Source organism: Nanorana parkeri, unplaced genomic scaffold (assembly GCF_000935625.1).
Source record: "Nanorana parkeri isolate BGI_ZX_2015 unplaced genomic scaffold, ASM93562v1 scaffold210, whole genome shotgun sequence".
Lineage (NCBI taxonomy): Eukaryota > Metazoa > Chordata > Amphibia > Anura > Dicroglossidae > Nanorana > Nanorana parkeri.
In genome coordinates, this window is record NW_017306478.1 from 606,404 (window position 1) to 629,023 (window position 22,620).

Below are 22,620 nucleotides of genomic sequence, written 5' to 3' on the forward strand. Positions count from 1 at the left end.
ATAAAATATAAAAATTTGAAAAATTAAAATAAAAACATGTGTGCGTGGGGGGGAGGTGCAGGGTACAGTTCCAGTGGTTGTTTATATAATGGGGGGGAGGGGGCGGAAAAAAAATTCTGCCCCGGGCGCCCAGAACTCTGGTTACGCCACTGCTCAGCAGTTTAGAGGAGGTGGAGCTGTTCACTTCCGTCCCTCATTCCAGCAATGCTTTGGGTGGAAACAGATGAACCCTTTCTGGCTGTGCTAGGATTTTGTGTGAAATGAATGGGGCACCTGGGTAAAACCTACACAACCTCTATACAGCCAAGTCCCTGGTGGTATTTGAACCCACAACTGCACAAATAAAGTGCTAACCCCAATTTCTGCATATTAGATGATTTCCAGGGGGGAAAAAAAAAAGATATTAGTTATTATTGTAATTCTTGTTTTTCAGATATGCCAGACACAAGGAAGCAAGCCACCTCTCTCTGAGCTGCAGGGTGGACTAGGTCCGCTCCCCTTTCTGTTAATATCTCGGCACATTCACTGACTGGGATAAAGGTAAGCACTGAGCGCGGTTAGGGATCAGTTGGGCAATCCCTGTCATTCACAATCCACCTAATCCACTCATGTCTTGCCGGGTCGCTCGTACTACCAGCATAGCATTTATTGTCCTGAAGGCTGCAGGCCTGTTAAAGATGGTGTATTTCTAATTCTTAACACTAGATAAAGCGGTCCTTGCAGTAACAGGCAATGTCCGCATTTGTGGCTGCCCCAACACCTCTTCACAAAACAATTCCTTATAAAAAAAAAAGGACATTTTTATAAAAAAATAAATAAATCACCCTACTTCCTGTCACTGGGTTTTGCAGAAGGGTTTCAAGAAAGCTCAGGCTCCCGGTTCAGGGGGAAAGATGCTACTGCACTGAGGATGGGGCCGCGGTACAACAATGGTATGACGGTTCGATCATCGGACGAAAAGTTTCGTCCGTTGATCGCAAGGTTTATGGGCACCTTTTATACACATATTGCAGCACAGAAGCCACTGACCCTCCTTTAATACTTTCACTTCTCTTAACCGTCAATAGGCTGATATAAATAAGTGATTTACCCTCCCATCTAATCAACGCGTCCTAGCAAGTCCTAACTCCCCGACCCCCCTCCAAAAAAAACCTTCCCAGGAGAAACCAGTTTACTGATGAAGACTGAATCGGACAATTGCAGGAGCTCACTTGGCATTACCAAAGCAAATCCCAATGGTTTCACAATACCTGGCCTTGCCAGCCAATTCTTTCAAACCATTGATAAATACTTAAGCTGGCCATACACCTATAGATTATCTGCAGAATTTTTATGGTCAGATGGAAAAAGTGCAACAGATTCCTCCATCTACGCTAAACTGTGTGTATGGAGGAATTTCCCACTGGGCCAAGCTTCTGTATCTTGCTAGTCGGCCCCGCTGGCTCTCAAAATACATGAACACTGGCACCAGGCATTGTTCAGGTATTTTGATTGGTTGTGAAGTCACAAGTTCATAGGCAAACAACTTGCACCATATCTATATTTTTTCCCCCATATGCTTAAAGCATAACTCTAGTGAATGTTTGTTTTTCTTTTTAAAGGGGTTCTAAATCCTCCGTTTTTTTTGCCTATATTTACTGCTATTAAGCAGTAGATATATGCAAAAAGTTTTTTCAAAAAACGCTTTAACAGCGGTTTACACTTACCTTGTTTTCGCTGCGCGCCCCCGCCAGAGAATCAGAAACTGTCCGCAAAACATCTTGGGGCGGGCGCATGCGCAGTTTGGATTCTTAGCCGGGAGACGAGCAGAGACGCAAGGTAAGTCTATGGACGCGTGCACCCGCATGCAGACACAGCTGGATCGGAAGTGCCTGCAAGCAGAGAGGAGTCACCGCTGGATTTGAGAGCCGCCGCACCGCTGGAGGGATAGATGAAAACATCAGGAAAGAAGATGATCGGATTAAGAGACATCATTTAAGGTAAGAGCTGACATTAACATTGGGGGGAGGGGGAAAAAAATTATCCTTTTAATGTCACTTTAATTATAGGGCGCTCCCCTCCTCTTAAAAAATAAAGTAGCCAAGCAGCACTCGTCCACTCCATTCTCTTCCTCATCCATAATGCACCACGGTTCACCTCCAGGTTAAATGATAGCTAGGGTCATCCAACCCACTTTCTGTGAGCCCAAGCTGTGTCTGGGGGTGCATCACCTTGCAGCCTGTGCTAACCATACTCACTGTGTGAGCACCACTCGGTCCAGGAGGACTAATTAAACTTGTAACTTACTTGACTTCTCTGACCTTCTAATGGCACTGAATGTAGAGTTTGTGCAATATCCAATTTCTGCTCATTTATGTTCTTGTTCCCAATCAAAAAACAAAGTAGTAAATGCTTCCTTCCTATGCTCCTCAGCTCTATCTAGTGGCCATAATGTGGTATTTTCCAAATGTTACGTTCGACCTGAATACCAAATATACTAAAAACTTTAATATATGCCTCTATTTGTGCAGAACAAACATTCACAGAGATTCGTAAGCTAAATGGCCCTTTGAATTGTTTATACATAGACCCCATAGTCTTCACTTTTTAAAATTATTATTATTAGGGATGTACTGATACTAGTGCTGGTATCGGTACCGAGTATTTGGGCGAGTACTCGTACTTGCTCAAATGCTCCGATACCTTCCCCGATACTGGAACTTCTGGTCAGAAGAAGATTTCCTCTGACTGGCAGTGCTGTTGGGGAACATGGAGCTGGCTTCCCGGTCAATCAGGAAGCCGGGTGGTGACTAATGACCCGCCTCCCGGCTTGCTGATTGGCTGGGGAGGCGGGTCATTACTCACTGCCTGGCTTCCTGATTGGCAGGGAAGCTGGCCCGATGCTGGTTGGCTGGGAAGCCGGTTTCCCGGCCAATCACAATTGAGCCGGCCAAACAACATGGAGCCAGCTTCCCGGGCAATCAGGAAGCTGGGAGGCATGTCATTATATGGTGCACGGCTTTCTGACTGCCCGGGAAGCCGGCTCCATGACAGCGGAAGCAATGGTATCGGCGAGTACCGAAAGCAAAGTACTAGATACCGAAAAACCGGTATCAGTGCATCCCTTATTATTATTATTTATTATTGTACAGGATTTATTAGGATATAATCCTATATACAGGTTATATAGGATTATATAGTGCCAACAGTTAGCGTGGCGGTTTACAATATAAGGAAGACATTTCTGTTACAATACAATTAAAGAAAAGATGGTTATGAGGGCCCTGCCCCTGAGGGCTTACAGTCTAAAAGTTCATATCCACATTAAAAAAGCTAACAGAAATCAGAGTTCTCTTTCAAGCTGATCGTTTTAACATACATATCTACAACCAAAACTTTGCAAAGAATGCAAAACTGTGCCCAACATTCTTAGCAGCCCTAAGGCTTGTGAAAATCCCCGGAGTTCCTTGTGTAAGGACTTTGAAGTTTGCTGTTTATACATCTTCTGCATGAACAGTTGGAGTGTGCAATCCCCCCTCTGGACTGGAATATGAGCAGTTGGAGGAGCACTTGTGTTTTCCTGGCAAGTTCTGCACAGCGTCCGCAACGTCTCCGGCTGCCCATTCCTGTGCAGATTTAAAGCCCCAGTAAAACAATCCAATTTAAAGTGACACTAAACTCAGGCATTAAATCTTAACAATAGAGTCAAGCACCTTTAACTATTCACAACAATGTGTCTTATTTGTGTATCACTCGGCTGTAGATCCTCCAATCATCTCTGAATTGGTGCCGACACTGTTTTTTTCCTTCTGGAGGGGGGCTACATTTGTTCCCCATGGTCCCTGTGTGTGTTGTAGAGTAGTCACCGCTCCAAGCTCACTCCTGTGATGGACTACAATCTCAATACAAAAAAAAAATGTTTACTGAAATGGAATGGAGAGTTGGGGAATGGGGAAGTATGAATGTATTGCAGAGATGTACTGAAACTTTGCCCTCACATCCACTTTAAGGCAGCGGTTCTGAACCTGTGTAACCTCAGGCTCCACATTTGTCCGTGGTCATTAAGTCGCGACCCAAGTCGCACTACACTGGAAAGCACGGCAATAGGGTAACATACATTCTGGTGCAAGTGTATGAACTGTGGGTGGGAGGTGCATTTGGGATACCATTCAAATGAATGGCAACCCAACACACCTCCCACACCAGAATGCACGTTAGGTGCGGTTTTGTGGTAAAGTGTGTTAGTCGCACAGTGCTATCCGATTAACGCACTGTACTAGTGTGAATGGGCCCTAAAAAACACTGACATAAACAACCACAGACATTCTCACATACATACACACTCCAAAAATTGTATTTTTTAAGGTCCACCCAGACCTTATGAGAACTGGAATGGATCCCCAGTCTGGGGTCCAGTGTGGGTTGCTGTGCTGTGACGGAGCTCCATCCATCCATACATTGCTTACAGCTCCCTTGTGTGCCCTGTAGAGGTGCCGGGAGACGGAATGTGACGTCACTCTGGTCCAGGCACCTCTACAGGACACGCAAGGGAGCTATAAGAGCTGCTCAGTGCAAGAACTGACAGTGCTGCGCTATGGGGAAGCAGAGGAGCCTCTCACCTAAAAAAGTGGAAGGCATGCAGCGACACACTGAACACGAGGTTGCGCCCCACTTTTGGGGCACGGCCCACCAGTTAAGAACCAAGGCTTTAAGGCATTGATGTTGGGTAACGATATCGCACTAGATCTGCTTTATTCATGCCATGAAGTTTCTTGGAGCATGTTTATTGTTTTTTTAATAGCAAGTTGTAGACTGTCGTGCTGAATTTTTAATATTGAGAAAAAGTGCGCACTCCTCTGGTCTCGCCCTCCCCTGCAATGTAGGCTGCGTCCATGTTTGACAAAGTTGTCCCGATTTTAGTTTTACAAGATGAAGAACAAAGGGGCTGGGTGTTCATTAGAACTGCCAAACGGCATCCTACATCTTTCTCACTCATAAAATATCCTGAAAGGTCATCAAAACAGATGTTTATGTTTTTATGGTTACTCTTTTTTTTAAATACAGGGTAGTTCCCTGCTATTAATTTTCCTAAAATAAAGGATGTAATGAGCGGTTTTATCTACTTTATGGATCCGTATTTGTGTCCACTGTGCTATTTTTTACACATGTGTATGCACGGCACGTTAGGTGCGAAGTGTCTTGGTCTATAGTGTGTCAAGATCTTTGGCTGAACTAAAAAATTGTGTAACTTTACAGTGACCCTGTCATGGTATACATGTTCCATAAGCAAGTGCACCTGACAAATGGGGAAAGGGATATTGACTTTTACCCCTGCCTTTGCCACCATAACTCATATCTCCTTAGTAAAAATCTAAATACTGTACGGCATGGGTAGCAGGAATCCACTTTTGCAGGTACACTTGTTTATAAAAGTTTTATTTCTTGACAGAGTTGCTTTAAAAGGGTGCCAAACCATTCTGAACAAAAGGGCCAGTTCACTGTACTTCAGACTTTACGGGGCCAGGTGGAATAGAAAATGCCCTGGTATCAAGAGTAAAAACAATAAAAGGCCACCGGGTTGCTGCCAGTACAAGAAATGGTGCAGTCGGTGGGAGGAATAGTGCCCCATCACTGGTGTCGGTGGGAGGAATAATGTCCCATCACTGGTGTCGTGGGAGGAATAGTGCTCCATCACTGGTGTCGTGGGAGGAATAGTGCCCCATCACTGGTGTCAGTGGGAGGAATAGTGCTCCATCACTGGTGTCAGTGGGAGGAATAGTGCTCCATCACTGGTGTCAGTGGGAGGAATAGTGCTCCATCACTGGTGTCAGTGGGAGGAATAGTGCTCGGAGGGCAAGTTAAAAGGCAGGCATAGGGCTGCATCTGGCCCAGGGGCTGCAGTTTGGGGACCACTGCCAAAAATAAACTATGGACTTTTTATAGCACCAAGTAGATAAAATAAAAGAAACATTTATCAATATGAAGGCTCTTAAAAGCAGCAGGACCACAATTTGCATTCAGCCCGGGCACCACTTGTCATAATATTCTAGCCTGACGGGGGGAATCCTCCACTCACGGAGTGTGAATGGAGAAATCTATTTGTGTATGGCAAGCTTTAGGCACTTCTGCCTCTAACTGCAAGTCTCATGAGATTTGGAGTGCGATTTAGTGGATGCCTCTACTGTACTGCTCATCAATCTTGCTGGAGACTGACAAGAGGAAGCAAAGCCCTGCCTCTATCAAGATGGCCGCCTCCACCCAAACACACACTCTGCCTGCCTTTTTTTCTTGAGCACAACTTTAAGAGTTTCGTTCCTATACAACATGTTAATGTAAAAGTAGTTTTTATATCTTTTTACCTGTAACCTTCATTAAAATAATAGCTGGTGATCCTGCCCGGAAGGTCCTTGTTCAGTCACTTCCTGTTATACTGTGACAGCTGTGAGCGGCCGGCCTCTCTCCTCCCACACCCAGTTGTGCTCCTGTGTTGTCACCCTGTCACATGTACCCCCTAATGAAGACTACAGATGGCTGACACCCATTGTGCAAGCATGGTCCACCATTGTCATTATCTGGAACATGGTCTAAAATAATGGGCAGCCAATGCCGGAGTATATGTATGTAGCTGAAAAGGCCTGAATAAGATCAGCAGCATCCAGATGCAACAAAAGATGAAAATGGAATTTTATTGGCACAAAGTTGATTAGTAATATGATGTGTTCCAGGAAGACGTTGTCTGTTGTAGAATGTTTATTAGTTTGCATTACAAGAGAGAATGCAGCTTTCAGAGTCTTTCATTGTTGTAGACAAGGTTTCTTCTCCGGTATGGTAAATACGCCCCAAATCACACTCCGGTGAAAATCTTGCCCTTCATTGTAAGAACAAACTGTCCTCCTGACTGCAAAGCTGTAATTTAATTTACATGGGTGAACGGTGGAGTTCCCTCCCTTCATAAAGCCAAGTGACACTCTTTTGATTAATGGTTATTTACCCAGAACAAAGACCTTGTCGCTTGCAGAGCCTTCAAAGACTAGAACCTGAAGGTTGTGCCGTATTCTACCTTAGAAGTATTTGTTTTAGTCAAGTAGAGTCTATTCCATCCACGGAGATGTCACTGCAAAGTGTAAACCCGAACAGCGAACTTCCCTTATTTGCTCCCTTTTGGTTTGTTGAAGCACAATTAAATCCTCGGCATGAAATGACATTAGTGCAATAACAAAGGCGTACAGTAGAACTGAAGCCAAAACTTTCATTTTTAGTTTTGGATGGAGTAAGAGATGGTTATTATTAGAGGCGCACCGAAATGGAAATTTGAAAAACGAAACCGAAATAAAAAGAATTGTCAGGCCGAAGCCGAAAATGTTTTTTATATTTTATTTTAAACTATTTTTATTTTTTACTTTTAGGGGTTTTGGGGAAGTATTGGGGATCTAAAACAGACCGCTGATATTTCCCTTTTAAAATGTAAAAAGAGATTGAGGACACAGAGTCCTCAATCTCTTTTTCTGTATCCCCTGTTATCAATGATCAGGAATCCTCTATATTGAGTGTTCCTGTTTATTCATTACTTGAGGACAGAGTATGTTTACTAGAACTACAATCATGAATGAACAGGAGGGGATGTAGATCTCTTCCATTCATTCATAATTGAGGATATAGTAACCATACTCTGTCCTCATTTAACATATTTTGCGGTCCATAAGACGCACCGGACCATAGGACGCAGGGAGGTCCGGCGTGCCTTATGGAGCACTCGACAGACTGTAGCTTCTGTCACAGCTTCTATGACAGAAGCTGTGACAGAAGCTGCAGTTAGTGACCGCTGAGACAGGTGGCGCTGTGATTACAGCGCCACGGTCTCAGTGATCACACAGAGCAGACGAAGAAAGTCCGTTCTTCGTCTGCTCTATGGTGATCTCGATCGTCGCCGCTGCTCGGTTTTAATAGGAGTGATCTCATTAGATCACTCGTATTAAACGTGCAGTGGCTCCTACTGCTGAACTCGATCGCCGCCACCGCTGCTCGGCTTTAATACGAGTGATCTCATTAGATCACTCGTATTAAACGAGCAGTGGCTCCTACTACTCCTCCTACTACTCGCCCGGCGCCCGAAACTGCATGTCTCGGGCGTTGGGATTCGCTCTATAAGACGCAGGCACATTTTCCCCCTCCTTTGGGGGGAAAAAAGTGCGTCTTATGGAGCGAAAAATATGGTATGTACAAACACTCAGCGATCACTGACTGCTTGTATCCGCTCTCCTTCCTGACTCTTTGTCACAGGAGGCTGATCGAGCGGTGCGGGAGGAGAGCTCAGCCTCCTGTGACAGCGCTGGCTGTCTCCGCCCACACCGCTCTCCTCTGATCTGTGACAGGAGGCGGAGCGGGGAGGAGAGACGCCGGCCGCTCACAGCTCTCTCTTCCCGCAGTGCTCGGCCGGCTGTGACACTTTCTCTCCTCCCCGCTGGGACACAGAGCAGCGCCCAGCGGGGAGGAGAGAAAGATCGAATGCACCGTTGTATCAGCCAGAAAATTGCACTTTTGGCATTTAGCCAAAAGTGCCATTTTCAGACGATATGTTTCGGCAGCCGATATATCGGTGCATCCCTAGTTATAAACCCTGTCAGGTTTTTTTTTTTGCCATGCCACATCGGCGGCAAATCTGCACACCTGATGTGCCCATTATGAGGGGTTCCCATCATCCCTGCTGGATACTTGTTATTTCTAACTATGATTTAGAGATCTAGCTGCAGATGGAGGTAAAGAAGTAACTCAGTGTGGCTGACTCCAGAGATACCTGAGATGACCTTTATCAGAGAAGTCGCCCTGGTGAATACTTGGATCCTGACTTGTCTTTGTATTGTTTAGTGTGAACAAGCGATGGAAAACTCGTCTGTAGCGTCGGCCTCCTCAGAAGCTGGAAGTAGTCGTTCTCAGGAGATCGAGGAGCTGGAGAGGTTCATCGATAGCTACGTTCTGGAGTACCAAGTCCAGGGACTGCTGACAGACAAGATTGAGGGGGACGGGGAGAACGAGAAATCCCAGTCCAATCTATCCCAGGTGAGCAAAAGTAAAGAGAGACTTACTGCTGAGATATTGTTAGTTTGGATAGAGCGGAGAGGGATCAGAACCCCTGTCAGGCTATAATTGCTGTCTGTCTCCCTGTTGGGGAGATTCACCCTCTCCATTTGTCCTGGTGAATGTTATTCCTTAAAGTGAGGCAACCCCCAAAAAGAACAGGAATAGAAGAGAAATGTACTTATGGGGCCACTTGTGATGACTTACCGCTATGGTGGTTTCCTCACTTTGGACATACTGAGGGGAATTTATCAAAACTGGAGCAGACAAAATCTGGAGCAGTTGTGCATGTCAACCAATCAGCTTCTCCAGTTTAAGTGAAGATTTGAAAATGGAAGAGAGAAGCTGATTGGTTGCCATGCACAGCTGCTCCAGATTTGATACATTCCCCCCATTGTATTTTCTCTTTCTTCCTGTTTGGAGGAAATAAAATACAGGGGTTATAATTCCCTGCCCTGTTCAAAATGGGGGAGGAAACATTTTTGGCTTTAGCTATGTTTCACGTGAAACTCTTTGTTCTTCTTTCCCTGCTATCAACATCTCTGTCCATTCTGGTTGTCTTCAGGACAGAAGTGGAGAGGAGTTCCAGCAAAATTCCAGCTGAAAATAACTAGTTATAAGAGAAACTAACAAAACCAGCTTTTGCGGAATGATTTACCTGCAATTCAGAGATTTTCCCTGCAGTACTCATTTCTGCCTGTAGATGTCCCCAGTCTAATCGTCAGCATCATTCATCCCATTTCCTCTCAGCCTGTCATCTCGCTTTCCCCTCCTATCAGCATGCTTCTGGTCAGCACAAGAACCGATGGGTTACTTGTACAGGTTCTAGTGCTTACAGCATTTTTGCAGATCGCACTGGACCGGAACGCAGGCACTGATGTGCCATGTGTTCTGGTGCAGTCAATCACACTGCTGGTGCGGGGCGTGACTGCGGTGCCATTGACTTCAATGAACGGCCACACCCCCTCTCGCCCCTGAACGCAGGAAGCTGGCCGGAATGCGATACAAGTGCATTCCAGAGGCTGACCACTCTGGAACGCACTCTTTATGGTTTAAACCGGCCCTGAGAGTGAATACATCTACCGCTGTCAGGATACAATAGCCCGGCGGGGAAGATTACCCCATCTTTGCTGTTCAGGCTGAATAAGAAGAAAAACTGTAAATGTATGGCTAGACTTGAGCAGTAGGGTCATAAGAGCCATCCCCACCATATGTGGATGGCTTCATGGCCATCTGTGAGAGCTTTGTTGGGGTTTTAGAACTGAGACATTTCTAATTGTTCATAGAGCAATGTTCTATGTTGGCTGAGACACCATTGTGCATGATGGCTGGCGTGGTATCTGGATCCTACAGAACAATGTTCTGATAGGTTTCATTTCTTGCTACAGACCCAAACATTTTCCAAATATTGCCTCGTTTTCCTTCCAATTTGCGCACCAGAATCAGACATGATTACCTGCTTTTCTGTTCATTGTGATTTTGTTCCTGAGTTGTGTCTTCCCCGGAGTGACCTGTAGGTGTTACTTTTTGCAGTGGACGCTGGAGTGTAACGAACAGCTGGATGTAAACCGAACGTCGCCAAAAAGGAGAGGACCTTCCTATAACCACAATCAGGTGAGCAAACACTTCTGCTGGGTTGACGGCGGTCACCCCTTCCACAAATGAGGAACATTTTAGTTTGCTGTCACATGATGTTTGAATGGTATGGGAACATCACTTGAGTAGTGGTGCTGTAGCTCCGATCACTGGGTGGCGGGTAGGTTGAAAGAAGGGTGGTTAGGTGGGAGGCACATCGGCATGTTGACTGTGTACAAAGGTTTGCCAAGGTGACGTTGCTATTGCCATATGTCTGTGAAGGTTCTCATTCCTCCAGGTCATGATATATCTGTAAAAAGCAAATCAAGGCAACTGGACTTCCTGTATTTTTCTTGAAGACGTTTCGTTGGTCATCCAACCAGCTTTCTCAGTTCAGAAAAGTAATCTGATGACCAGCAAAATGTCTTCAAGAAAATTACAGTCCGGTTGCCTTGATTTATTTTGAACAGATGTAGCTATCGTCACTCATGTGGAAGTCCAAAAGTGAAGCGGTTGGGTCATTACATTTTACATTTGCTCGTGGCATTGGAAGCACCAAACAGGGTCGGAGATATTCACAACAGTGCTGGTCTCCGCACTTGGTTTAGTTTTATGTGATGTTTATGATAATAAAAGGTTTTGCACCATCCGGGATCTCCTTTCATTTTTTTGGATTGTGTTTTGGTGAGGACTTGGTGGAGGAATTTGATTAATGAATGAAGCTCTGTAGAGTTTCATTCATTCTAATGGTTTGAGTGTAGTGAGCTAAAAAGGTGTTTTTTTAAAAATTAGTTTTTTCCTTCAGCTTGTGTTTTTGGAGGATCAAAACTCTCCCCACTGCCTCCCTTTCACCAGTTTTTTCTCTAGATTAAGCACTTTTGTTACTTGGCTAACTCAACCGTTGCGTGATCCTCAGCGGAGACTTGTCCAGGAGTGAAGACCAGTATCCCATTGCTTCAGCCCTGGCCCGCCGCCGACTTGGTGGTCTTGGTGCTGACCTTCCTTGTGATGTCATCATATGTGCTTCTGGACTCTTCAGAATGCTACAAGGGGCCTGCCAATGGGCCCAATAGGAAGTGCCCATGTCACCGGACAGCGACGCAGGCACTTAAAGAAGGACCATCCCACTCTGCAGTGAGGAAACAACACTCAAGACCAGGCGAGTCATGTGACCATGGATATAGGTAAATATTTTGGGCATTTAGCTTAGTTTTTTTGAAATAATATATTTAGGACAATAGGTAGAGAAGGGGGTATGTGGGTCAATGATTTGGGGGAGGGGCAGGAAGGGCCGGTAACCCTGGCTGAAGATGAAGATTCACCAAGATGTGCTAAAATGTGTGGCTCATTTGCATTTAAATGCTACAGTATGAGGGGAGTTTATTAAACTGGAGCAAACAGAATCTGGAGCAGTTTTCCACAGCAACCAATTAGCTTTTCTCTTTCATTTTCAAAGCTTAACTGAACAAACTGAAGAGAGAAGCTGATTGGTTGCCCTGGGCAACTGCTCCAGATTCTGTCTGCACCAGTATTGATTAATTCCCCCCCTATGAATCTAGCCTTCGGTGGACCCATTTCCAGTTTCCCTATATTGCAATTGTGCTGTAATACAAAATAATTGTAGCCTCGTCCTTCTAGTATGTCTTGGCACCCCCTGCAGGTGAGGAAGCAAGCTATGTACTCTTGTGGAGCTACCTCTGGATGGGAATCACAAATCCTAAAGCTGGCCATACACTACCTCTTCTATGGTCAGATGGAAAAGGTGCAACAGATTCCTCCATCTACGCTAAACTGTGTGGATGGAGTAATCTCCCGCTGTGCCAAGCTTCAGTATCTTGCCAGTCGGCCCCGTTGGGATTTGGTCACTTTCTAGCAAATAGAAAAAACAATAAGTACCCATTAAAGTCTCGTTAACACCATGTGCTGAGCTGGGCTAATCTACATAAATGACTGCATGCTCAAAGCAAGGGGCACATAGAAGACAATTGTTTTGGATGTGCCCTGTTCATACAATAGTGCTGTGTTGAGGTGGGTTACAATGCACGCAGCACAACTCCCCTCACTGCATGTTGCTGCACCACATTATCGCAATCTGCTGCAGTTCATAGAGTTGAAAGTGTCACGCATCACACAGCCAATCACTCCTTTACACCATGGGCACTATCCTGTATTGTTTAAAGGAGAACTATGGGGTTAAGTCTTTTCCCCATAGTTCTCCTTAGGGTAACGGGAGGACACAAACTAGCGTCCTCCCGTCACCCTAGGTTCAGTGTACCGCGAGCTGTAGCTCGTGATATACTGAGACGCCACAGTATACCGCCAGCAGCTGCTCGCGGTATACTGAGACGCCGCAGCTGAAGCGGATCCCGACAAGTGTCGGGATCCGCCCAGCTGCGTGACTGACAACCGGCTCTGCCTATCTAGAGGCAGAGCCAGCTGTACCCGCCCCCTCCCCCGTCCGTTCCGCCAGTCAGCGCTGGAGGATCGGAGCGGGGAGGGGGGAATCCAGCCCCTCCGCGGTCACAGCAGAGAGCCGTGACAGGATCGAGAGGTGAGCGAACGCCGGTATGTGTTCGCTCACCTCCCGATCTACTGAGCCGACCTGTGACAGTCTCATTGTCACAGGTCGGCTAGAACTATGAGGTGAGTGAAAAGCACTCGCCTCATAGTTCTCCTTTAAGCACATGGACTGGTGTGAACGAGCCCTTACTCTCTTGCATGTGTCCATGTTCCCCATAATATATTGTGTTTTGAGAAATATAACATATCTGGGGGGATTTTTAATGGATTTTATTGTGTTGGGAGACCCGCAGAACTCAATAACTTAGCATTAATACGCTTATAACTTGCTTTTTAATGTATTATTATACAGGATTTATATAGCGCCAACAGTTTGTACAGCACTTTACAATATAAGGAAGACATTACACTTACAATACAAATCAAGACGAGATGGTAAGGAGGGCCCGGCCCCTGAGGCCTTACAATCTAATAGGGAGGGGGAGGTGATACATGAGGAGTGAGCTGTGTGGGGATGAATTGTATGAGAACGTGATGGTTGAGTGGTTAGGTTGAGGAGGGATAGGCTTCCCTGAAGAGATGAGATGCATTGACAATAGGTATTACCGAGCCCTGGTCGATTGATGTTCAGTCCCCATCCTTCAAAAACGCACTGGAAATGTCACTGCACAAGAAAACACATGGCAACGCACCAAAATAAAGCGTCTTTATATACACACACACAGATCTCAATGTAAAGACTAACACTGAGTTTTTTTGTTAGGACCTGCACTGCTGTTTTCAGCCGCTCTAGTTTTCCCAGCACCACATTTATCTGCATGTTCTCTTCCCTCCCTGTCTCAGGCATGCTACCTGTGAGATGGAGCGATTAACACACTCAGCCATTTGTCTTTGTGAGCGCCGGCTCTGCTCTTCCCGGTAATTAGTTATTAATTAAATGTCAGCACTGTGATTAAATACCAAGGAAAGTGTGCTGAGGAGCGGCTTTAATGGCCCCTACTGTACAAAAACCCACAACACCTTGTTACGGGGGGTATTGCAAGGTAATGGATTGCTGGTTCCTAGTAATAGCCAGGATATGTCCAGTTTGATTAAAAGAGACCTATATTAAAAAATAACAAATAACTGCTAGTTCAATCTGCTTATGTTGCATTCCCTGTGCCTTGATGGGTGGCTGTCAGTCTGGAGAGGAGTGCTGTATTTGCATGCAGACCACCTTAGGGAATGCCCACATGTGAGCCTCCGTCATTGAAATAACTGAAATCCAATCAATGAAAGGGGCAGCCAGGGACAGTCAGACTGGAAATGAAAGTACTAGATGATGATGGACGTCCTCCAGCCAGGAAATGGGGTGGACTCTCTCTGACTGAAGGCCCAGTCACACCATCAAGAGTGCGTTCGGCCTCTGGAATGCACTAGAACGCAACCCGGCCGGCTCACTTTGTTTTGGGGCAGGAGGGGACGTGGCGGTGCCTTGAACTCAATGGCACCGCAGCCACGCCCCTCACGCGCAGTGCGATCGCTGGCACCTGAACACGCGGCACATTAGTGTGTGCGTTCCGGTCCAGTGTGAGTGAGGGGCGTGGCTGCGGTGCCATTGAGTTCAAGGCACCACCACGTCCCCTCCTGCCCCAAAACAAAGTGAGCTGGCCGGGTTGCGTTCCAGAGGCCGAACGCACTCTTGATGGTGTGATAGGGCCCTTAATGCAGCTCCTAATGCACATTTTGACAAGCTGGCAGGGTGCAGTGAAATCGGAGGAAGCAACTTCCAGGAGAGGAGCCGCTACAACTGTGTAAGACTGAAGGAGAGGCCAGAGTTCCGCTTTAATAAAACATTATATTTTTCTTAATACGCAGATTTCCCATGACCTAGTTTATTTTTTTTCCCTGCACTGTACACATCCCACTGACTCCCCTTGTATGACCTTTGTGGATGTGTGCGCGGTCCAGCAGCCGGTAGATTAATTTACACAATATTTTAAGTCAGTAACAGTAAAATAAGAAAGTGTTTTGTTTATGGGCCTCTTTGACCTTGTGTGTGTATTAATGCACGTGCGGTTCCATTCATTGAAGTGCGCTGCGTTAAGGAGCACTTCAATGTACCTCAGTGCTTCAAAAAAATGCACCTGAAGCATTTTTGGCAATGCAGCACACCACAAAGTGTGCTATGTGTGTTTGTGGTGCAGTGCAGGTGCATTAACAGCTGCTGTAAGTGTTGGAACGTAATTCTAAATCAGTGGTACCATAATGCAACGCACATGTTTTCCTCAATTATTATTCGTTGCCATAGGCCCCTTTCACACGGGCTTTCTGATCAGATCCACATATCTGTTTTTGCAGGCAGACCTGATTGGAAGCCTGATGTTGGTGTATGAACAGCTAAATCCATTCCAATCAGAAGGGGATATGTGGACGGATCCCCTTCTGATTGGACCGTGTGAAAGGAGCCTTAGGCCTCATTCACACCGCTAAGAGCCGGCCGGTGTGCACAGCCGTATAGGGCTGTTCCCGCGAAGGACAGGTGCTGCCTGTGATTGTACGCAGCAGCCTGTTCTTCTCTATGGAAGTACGTGGCCGTACGCCGCCGTATGCGCATCCATGCGGGTGTCCATGCTCGGATCCATCCTGTCTGTGTACGAGTACGGACTCCCCCACGGATGTGCAGTTCGCGTGAGCGTACGGCCACGTACTCCCATAGAGAAGAACAGGCTGTACAATCACACGCAGCACCTGTCCTTCCCGGGAACGGCCCGATACGGCTGTGCACACCGCATGGATCTGTATGGGCCGCCTCTTAGTCTGAATGAGGCCTTAAATGCATATTCCTGCAATGCACTAGTGTGGAACCAGCCTCGGAGGTGATCCTAGCAGAGGGGTGTTGGTTTAGATCCCAGAGATTGTGTGCCTGCAGGTTCCAGGGGTGCAAATAAAATCCTGGTTTCTGTCCCAACATAGTAAACTGCATCTCTGGAGCTTTCAGGCCTCTTACAGAACAGTAGCACCTCTGTGACCTAATGTCTGGACTTAAGACGGATTTCACTGATTGTCAAACGTTAAGTCATGGGGCAGGAAGGCATAATAGTGACAGACTTGGGGGAGACTAATAGGAGTTCAGTGTTTGGGCATGGACAGACTGAGCTGTGGAAGAACTAGAAGTCCCAGCATGCCTTGTCAGCCAGTGACCAACCACTGATCTTATCTGTTCTGCGCTGTGAACTAGTTAATTGTCTTCTGTTTGCTGCTGAGCTGCATCTGGGCCCTGTGTGTGCTGATTTAGCACGAGCTCGTAGATCAATACAACATAAGAGCCACTATGTTTAATTAATGTTGTAATTTAGAGCTTTATCCATCCACAAGGAGTGTGAGGCCGTGATTTGTTTCTGTGCTTAATAAACTTTTTGTCCTCTGGGTATGTGACAGACCAGTGCGGCCCTCTAGTTAACCAGAGCTGGAATCCTCAGTATGTGAGGTTCGGCTTTAAGTTGGAAGGCAGCGCCATCTAGTGTCTGCTAACCATAATGCACATAATGCTGAATATCAAAGTTTATACTGAGCTATCAATAGAGGCGAGCAGGGCTGGGCCCAGGAGAAGGCAGAAGAGGATGCAGATTTTTCAGGCCAGGGACTCGAAGTATTAGGGACCCCTGATAGCCAGACAGCTAGCATTTTCACAAGATCAGAAGTGGCAGCCAGTGCGTTTTTGTTCAGTTTTCCTAAAAAGCAGAACTCCAGTATTTTTTTTTTTAATAGCTGCACCTGTTTCCATTAATAGATATCTTTTTGAGGTCTTCTGGTCACATGATATCTTCGGTGTCGTCTTCCTGCAGTGGCCAGTCCTCAGTACTGCAGAAATCTGCTTTATCGTGAGCCCGAGCCAACTTGGCGACCTGCTACCTGGGGGTGTGCCTATGAGTCAGGGTTGAATGATCTTGGATACTGTTCAACCTGGAAGACCGGTGGATGAGTTTCTGGAAGGGACAGAGCTTAAAGTAGTATTAAATGCTCAAACCTTTTTTTTTCTAAGTAATAATCCACCAATCCACTTTTTTTTTAAATTCTAGACCTTTCATTTCTTTGTAAGTGGGCAAACTTACACAATCTGCAGGGGATCAAATCATTCTATTCCTCACTGTATGTGCTGTGTTGTTAGTGTGTCAATATCGTTCTCGCTTTGTTTCTGCAGAATGGAAATAAAGAGGGCTCCCCAGACATGCTTGGAACAGAGATTTGGGCAGCGAGTACATTTGACTCAATAAGGTAAGAAGGAATAGATTTCTATATAGACAGATGTACACATTTCCTTCATGCTCTTTTGCTTATTGTCTTCTTTGTTTACCTTTTTTTAAAGAACGTCTCCAGTTGTCATAAAAGCACGTTGTTAGATTCTAATTATAAAGCTGCTTATAATGACTCTTGCTATTCCTGATGCCAGGGGTGGGCAAACTCAGCTGTGGTGAAACTACACATCCCGTCATGCTTGTGGCTGTCAGAGTCTTGCAATGACTTATGGGATTTGTAGTTGCACCACAGCTGGAGGGCTGGAGATTGCCTACCCTTGTCTTATGCTATCCCATCTAACAGTACCTGAGCATAGAGGCTGTTATACACTCTTTATAGCACATTCTCTGCTGTCGCATCTCATGTAATCCATAGATGGCAGCTGTAATAACTTTTAAAAATTGTTTCCTCGGTCCAATAACATCATCCATCCTTTCCCAGTAGACTGGGATAAAAAAAATAATTCCAGCCACAAGGGATGATGCCTTTGTGTCCAGGCAGGATTCACAGACAGATGGGTAGAGTTGAATTTTATATTGAGTTGTCACAGCTCCTGTCTGGAGAGATTATTAGATAGATTTTACATCCATCAGTAAGCCCTGTTAGCTCAGTTTATAATGCTGGGGTGAGGAGGAGGGGAGTTGGGGGGGCTGCTTATCTGAGTACCCAGATAAATGTGGTGCCTCTGCCCAACGGGCTTTAAAGTTGAACTCCAGGCAAACAGATAAATGTGCAGTTTTATGTGCTAAGTATTTGTTTTTGTTCATGCAGTCCTAAGATTTTCACAGCTTTGCCACACAACACAGTACTGCCTGGCAGCAAAGGAGACCTGGTTTTCCTCTGCTGCTGCTCAGCAACACTTAAAAGTCTTGTCTCTCCCCAGTGTATGACTGGACAGTGAAAGGAGATGCAGCAGACTGATGAGCTCATCTCTGTCACTCTGCTCTTTTTCTATCCGCATGCTCCATTTTGGCACATGTGCACTGCTGTACAGGACCGGAATTTAATGATGCAACGATGAACACAGAGCTGCATTCCTTTCTGGTTAGTCCTCCTTTGCTGTGTGTCCTGCATAGCAGTACAATGGACGTTCATCTTCGTTAATATTGTCCCAATGCTCATTTGTTTTCTCTCGCCATTTCCTGTCACACAGCAGGCTCTTACACTTATCATATAACGTTATTTTCTGCTGTCTTTAGTGGAGCGACGTGGGACTTGCAGCCAGAAAAACTCGACTTCACTCAGTTTCACAGGAAGGTCCGCAACGCCCCAAAGCACCCCCTGCCTCAAATAGACCGCGAAGGGTAACTGCTATTATTATTTGTATTGCTCGGGGTATATCCTGGGAGTACACATGTTTACCTATTATTGTGATGGTTTCCCTGGAAGTCATTTTAATGTGACTTTCACATTTTTCCTGCGCTTGCTGTTTAATATTTTCCTTTTTGCTTTTTCATTTACAGGTTTGTCAACTTTCCCTATAAAACCCTCATGTATACGGCGCCTACTTGAACTACAGTGACATGAGACCTTGCATGGGGTGTTACTATCAGCATTGCCACTGCTGAATCACAAGCTTTGTAGCTGGTCCATCAGCATCTGGCCACACCTAGTCCACCCACACTCCATTTAAATGTACACTGTATTGCCAAAAGTATTGGGACACCAAATCATTGGATTCAGGTAAACAGTTTTGGGATGGCCCCTTCCTGTTCCAACATGACTGCGCACCAGTGCACTAAGCAAGGTCCATAAAGACATGGATGGGGGAGTTTGGGGTGGAGGAACTTGACTGGCCGGACAGAGTCTTGACCTCAACCTGATGGAACACCTTTGGGATGAATTAGAGCGGAGACTGCGAGCCCGGCCTTCTCCCCCAACATCAGTACCTGACCTCACAAATGGTCCAACATTCCCATAGACACACTCCTAAACCTTGTGGACGCCTTCCCAGAAGAGTTGAAACTGTTATAGTGGCAAAGGGCGGAGCCAACTCAATACTGAACCCTACAGACTAAGACTGGGATGCCATTAAAATTCATGTGCGTGTAAAGGCCGGCGTCCCAATACTTTTGGTAATACACTGTATATGTAGAATATGAATTTAAAGGGAAGAAATAACCCCCATTGAGATCACACTCTCAACTCGTTATTCCAAAACTCCATTTTGATCCGACCACAGAATACCTAACCATTAGTTACATTTTTATAAATATATACATTCAACTCATATTAGAATAAGTTACTTTTTCTGTCTTACATTGTTGCATTTAATAAACATACTGCAAAGTAATCATTGTGTTGGCATTATTACTATTGCAAACTGTATAATGCAGAATTTTGTCTCTTTGTTCAGGTTTGGTAAAGGGAAGTGTGAAGAGGGAGATGAGATTAATCTGAATGACATAGAGAAAGTGCTGCCCACCTGGCAGGTAAGGATGGCGAAGTTAAAGTCGACTTTAATCCATTGTTTTTGGTTATGGTGAGGATACACACTAGCCAACATTGTCAATTCAAAACGACTTTCTGTCCTGCTGCTAAATATACAGCTAAAATAAGCCAGTCCCTAGATTTACACTGCTCTCCCAGATTGCTGACCTTCCCACCCCCAGTTCGTGATTGGGAAATAAAGGAGAGCTGCTATACAGGGTGGTTACATAGGCTGATACCTTCTGCAAATTCTTACGCTAGCATAATTTTTAACGCAACCGGGCAGTACATAACTACAACACATTTCCCCGTGTTTTATCCTCTTGAAGACCCTGCAAGCTTTACTCGGTGGTTTGCCTGGAGTTTTTAATGATTGCTTAACTGCATTGTTTGGTGTTTTTTGCATTGAGTCTTCACTTTAAAACTGGGGGGGGGGGCAGCTGTTCTGCTAATGGCTTCTCATTTCCATCCATCTATTGCTCTAGCACTGCGGCGGTTTCCAATCCCCTTCATCTGAGGTCAGGAAACCCCCTTTTTGCTCACTTGTTAGTAGCACAGGAGAGCTGTTCCCACATACACCTATCCCTTATCCAAGTGTTAGTATGAAGAACCAGATCCAAACCCACTTTGGAAGTTTGAGTTCTAGAATGTTGTACAGGAAAGATTCAGAAAGCAGACCCACATGCTCACCCTTCCCATGCAGGTCAAGGGGCATTCTGGGGTGTGGTTGCCATGAAGAACATAGAAATCATGGAAGTTTCAGTAGACTTTGTAACCTCTCCACAGTTTCCTTGTTCATTGGGTAGCATTAGAAGAAGCTGTAGAATGAGGTGGAAAGATACAGAGTGACGAGGTCGAGGGCGGAGGCTTCTGTAGTATTTGTAACCACACAAGGGTGGACAGTGGCCAGTCAAAAAGAATCGGCAATGGCAAGACAAAGACTGATGGAATCAAAGCGGGCAGACACAAGATGGGAAGGCTCATAGTTGCATCAATTTGTATTTGGGTACAGCACCATGGCCCGTCATAGAAGGAGAGGAAAGGCCAGTCACATACAGGAATTTTGTTACTAGGTGTTCAGCATGGAAATACCTTGATCACACTTGGTCAACTCCAGAGCCATAGCCTTTTGTCCTGTGAAACCGTTTGTACATTTCATTTTGTGCTAATGTTGGCAAAAGCCAATGATATTACTATAGTCTCTCTACAGGTCGAATGTAATTCATTCATAAGCTTAAAGTGAACCAGTAAAATACCATCATATGGCTGCTAGATGGAGCCGAGTGCCATATGAAATGCTTGTTTCCCGTGATCCTTGGCTCCATTTAGTGGCCGTAATTCATTATTTTCCTGATATTACATTCGACCTGGAAAGAAAATATACTAATAACATCAATTTCTGCCCCATTTGCACAGAATTAATGTACATGTAGTTTTGTGGCACTACAACCTCCAATCGCTTATATCCAAGAAAGCCGCCGTCTTAGCCTGTCTTTGGAATGTAGTTGCCATGGTGTTGAACATGTGATCGGCTATATGAGAGCTTGAAAATTTGGTTGAGAGTTGAAATAAGCACACTGACAACCTTGACAGTTGGCATGCCTTAAACATAACTCTTTTGGGAGACATTGAGGGCTGGTTCACACCACATCCAGTGTTTTGCGGCACGGTTAGTGGCCGGAAAGTTTTGGATCGCATAGAGCAAGCCACTATTTTTGCAATTGCATTGCACCGGAACCCAAGGCATTGCTGTACCACACGTTCTGGTGCGGGCGGGAGGCGTGTCCACGATGCCACTGACATGGATGGCCCCATGCCGCCCCAGCGGGTGGGAGGCTTGCTTTATCCGATGCTAGAACGCACTGGATGTGGTGTGAACTGGCCTTCAATTAGCAGGTAAAGTTCCTCTTTAGCACCAAAGAGTTGCACCAAACAAAAGACTATCAGGGTTATTCCCAAAAGGGTGGAGAGTTTGGAGAAGGCCAGAGAAGTGAACCATCTAGGACAACATTGCTGAACTGGAAACATTCTCCAATTCAGCTCACTTTCCAGTTTAGCAATGTTGTCCTAGATTGTTCACTTCTCCGGCCTTCTCCAAACTCTTCACCCTTCAGTGAATAGACCTGTCACATTTGCTGGCTACCCTCAATAGTCATCAATGTACCAATAATATTTATAGAAAGAACCCATGACTTGTAACCATAAAATCATGGCTTTATGCCATTAGCAGTAAAATGGTTTTATAAGAACACGGAATTCATACATGAATCACATAACTACTTGCAGAACTCTGCCCATGTCCAACCCATGAAAAGCTATGATGGTGGATGGGTGGTATGTGCAGAACAATGGTCATCAAGTGATCACCCGATGACCATTACTCTACACATACCATCATCCACAGCTTATGATGGGCTGCCTATGGCCAATGGTTTTATGCAATTATTATGTGTTTTTAAAAGCAATAAAATTACATAATAAACTACTCCCTGAAGGCTTGTTATACTGCACATACCATCATCCACAGCTTTTGATGGATTACCCACGGACAGAGTTGTACAAGTTGTTATGTGATACATGTATGAATACCATTTCAGGCCTTCAGGGTTTTATTGCTTTTAACACCACAGAACAAAGTCTTGATTTCATGGTTACAAGTCACGGGTTTCTATACATATGATTGGTATATTAATGTATATTGAAGGTAGAGCCAGTGAAAGGACATCTTTTTTTGTGCAGGTCACAAATAGGGAGAGAGTAGAG

General features: G+C 45.3%; 1 protein-coding gene across 1 annotated transcript in view; it reads left to right on the forward strand.

Annotated features, from left to right (window-relative positions):
* The first annotated feature begins 443 nt into the window (after positions 1–443).
* The window catches only part of CTIF (cap binding complex dependent translation initiation factor), a 175,823-nt gene continuing 153,646 nt past the window's right edge, over positions 444–22,620 (forward strand). The window contains exons 1-6 of the mRNA XM_018555707.1: positions 444–540; positions 8,845–9,036; positions 10,588–10,668; positions 17,333–17,406; positions 18,627–18,731; positions 19,784–19,859. Of these exons, the coding sequence (XP_018411209.1) occupies positions 8,857–9,036; positions 10,588–10,668; positions 17,333–17,406; positions 18,627–18,731; positions 19,784–19,859 (516 nt within the window). The 5' untranslated portion in view covers positions 444–540; positions 8,845–8,856. The remainder of the gene's footprint in view (positions 541–8,844; positions 9,037–10,587; positions 10,669–17,332; positions 17,407–18,626; positions 18,732–19,783; positions 19,860–22,620) is intronic.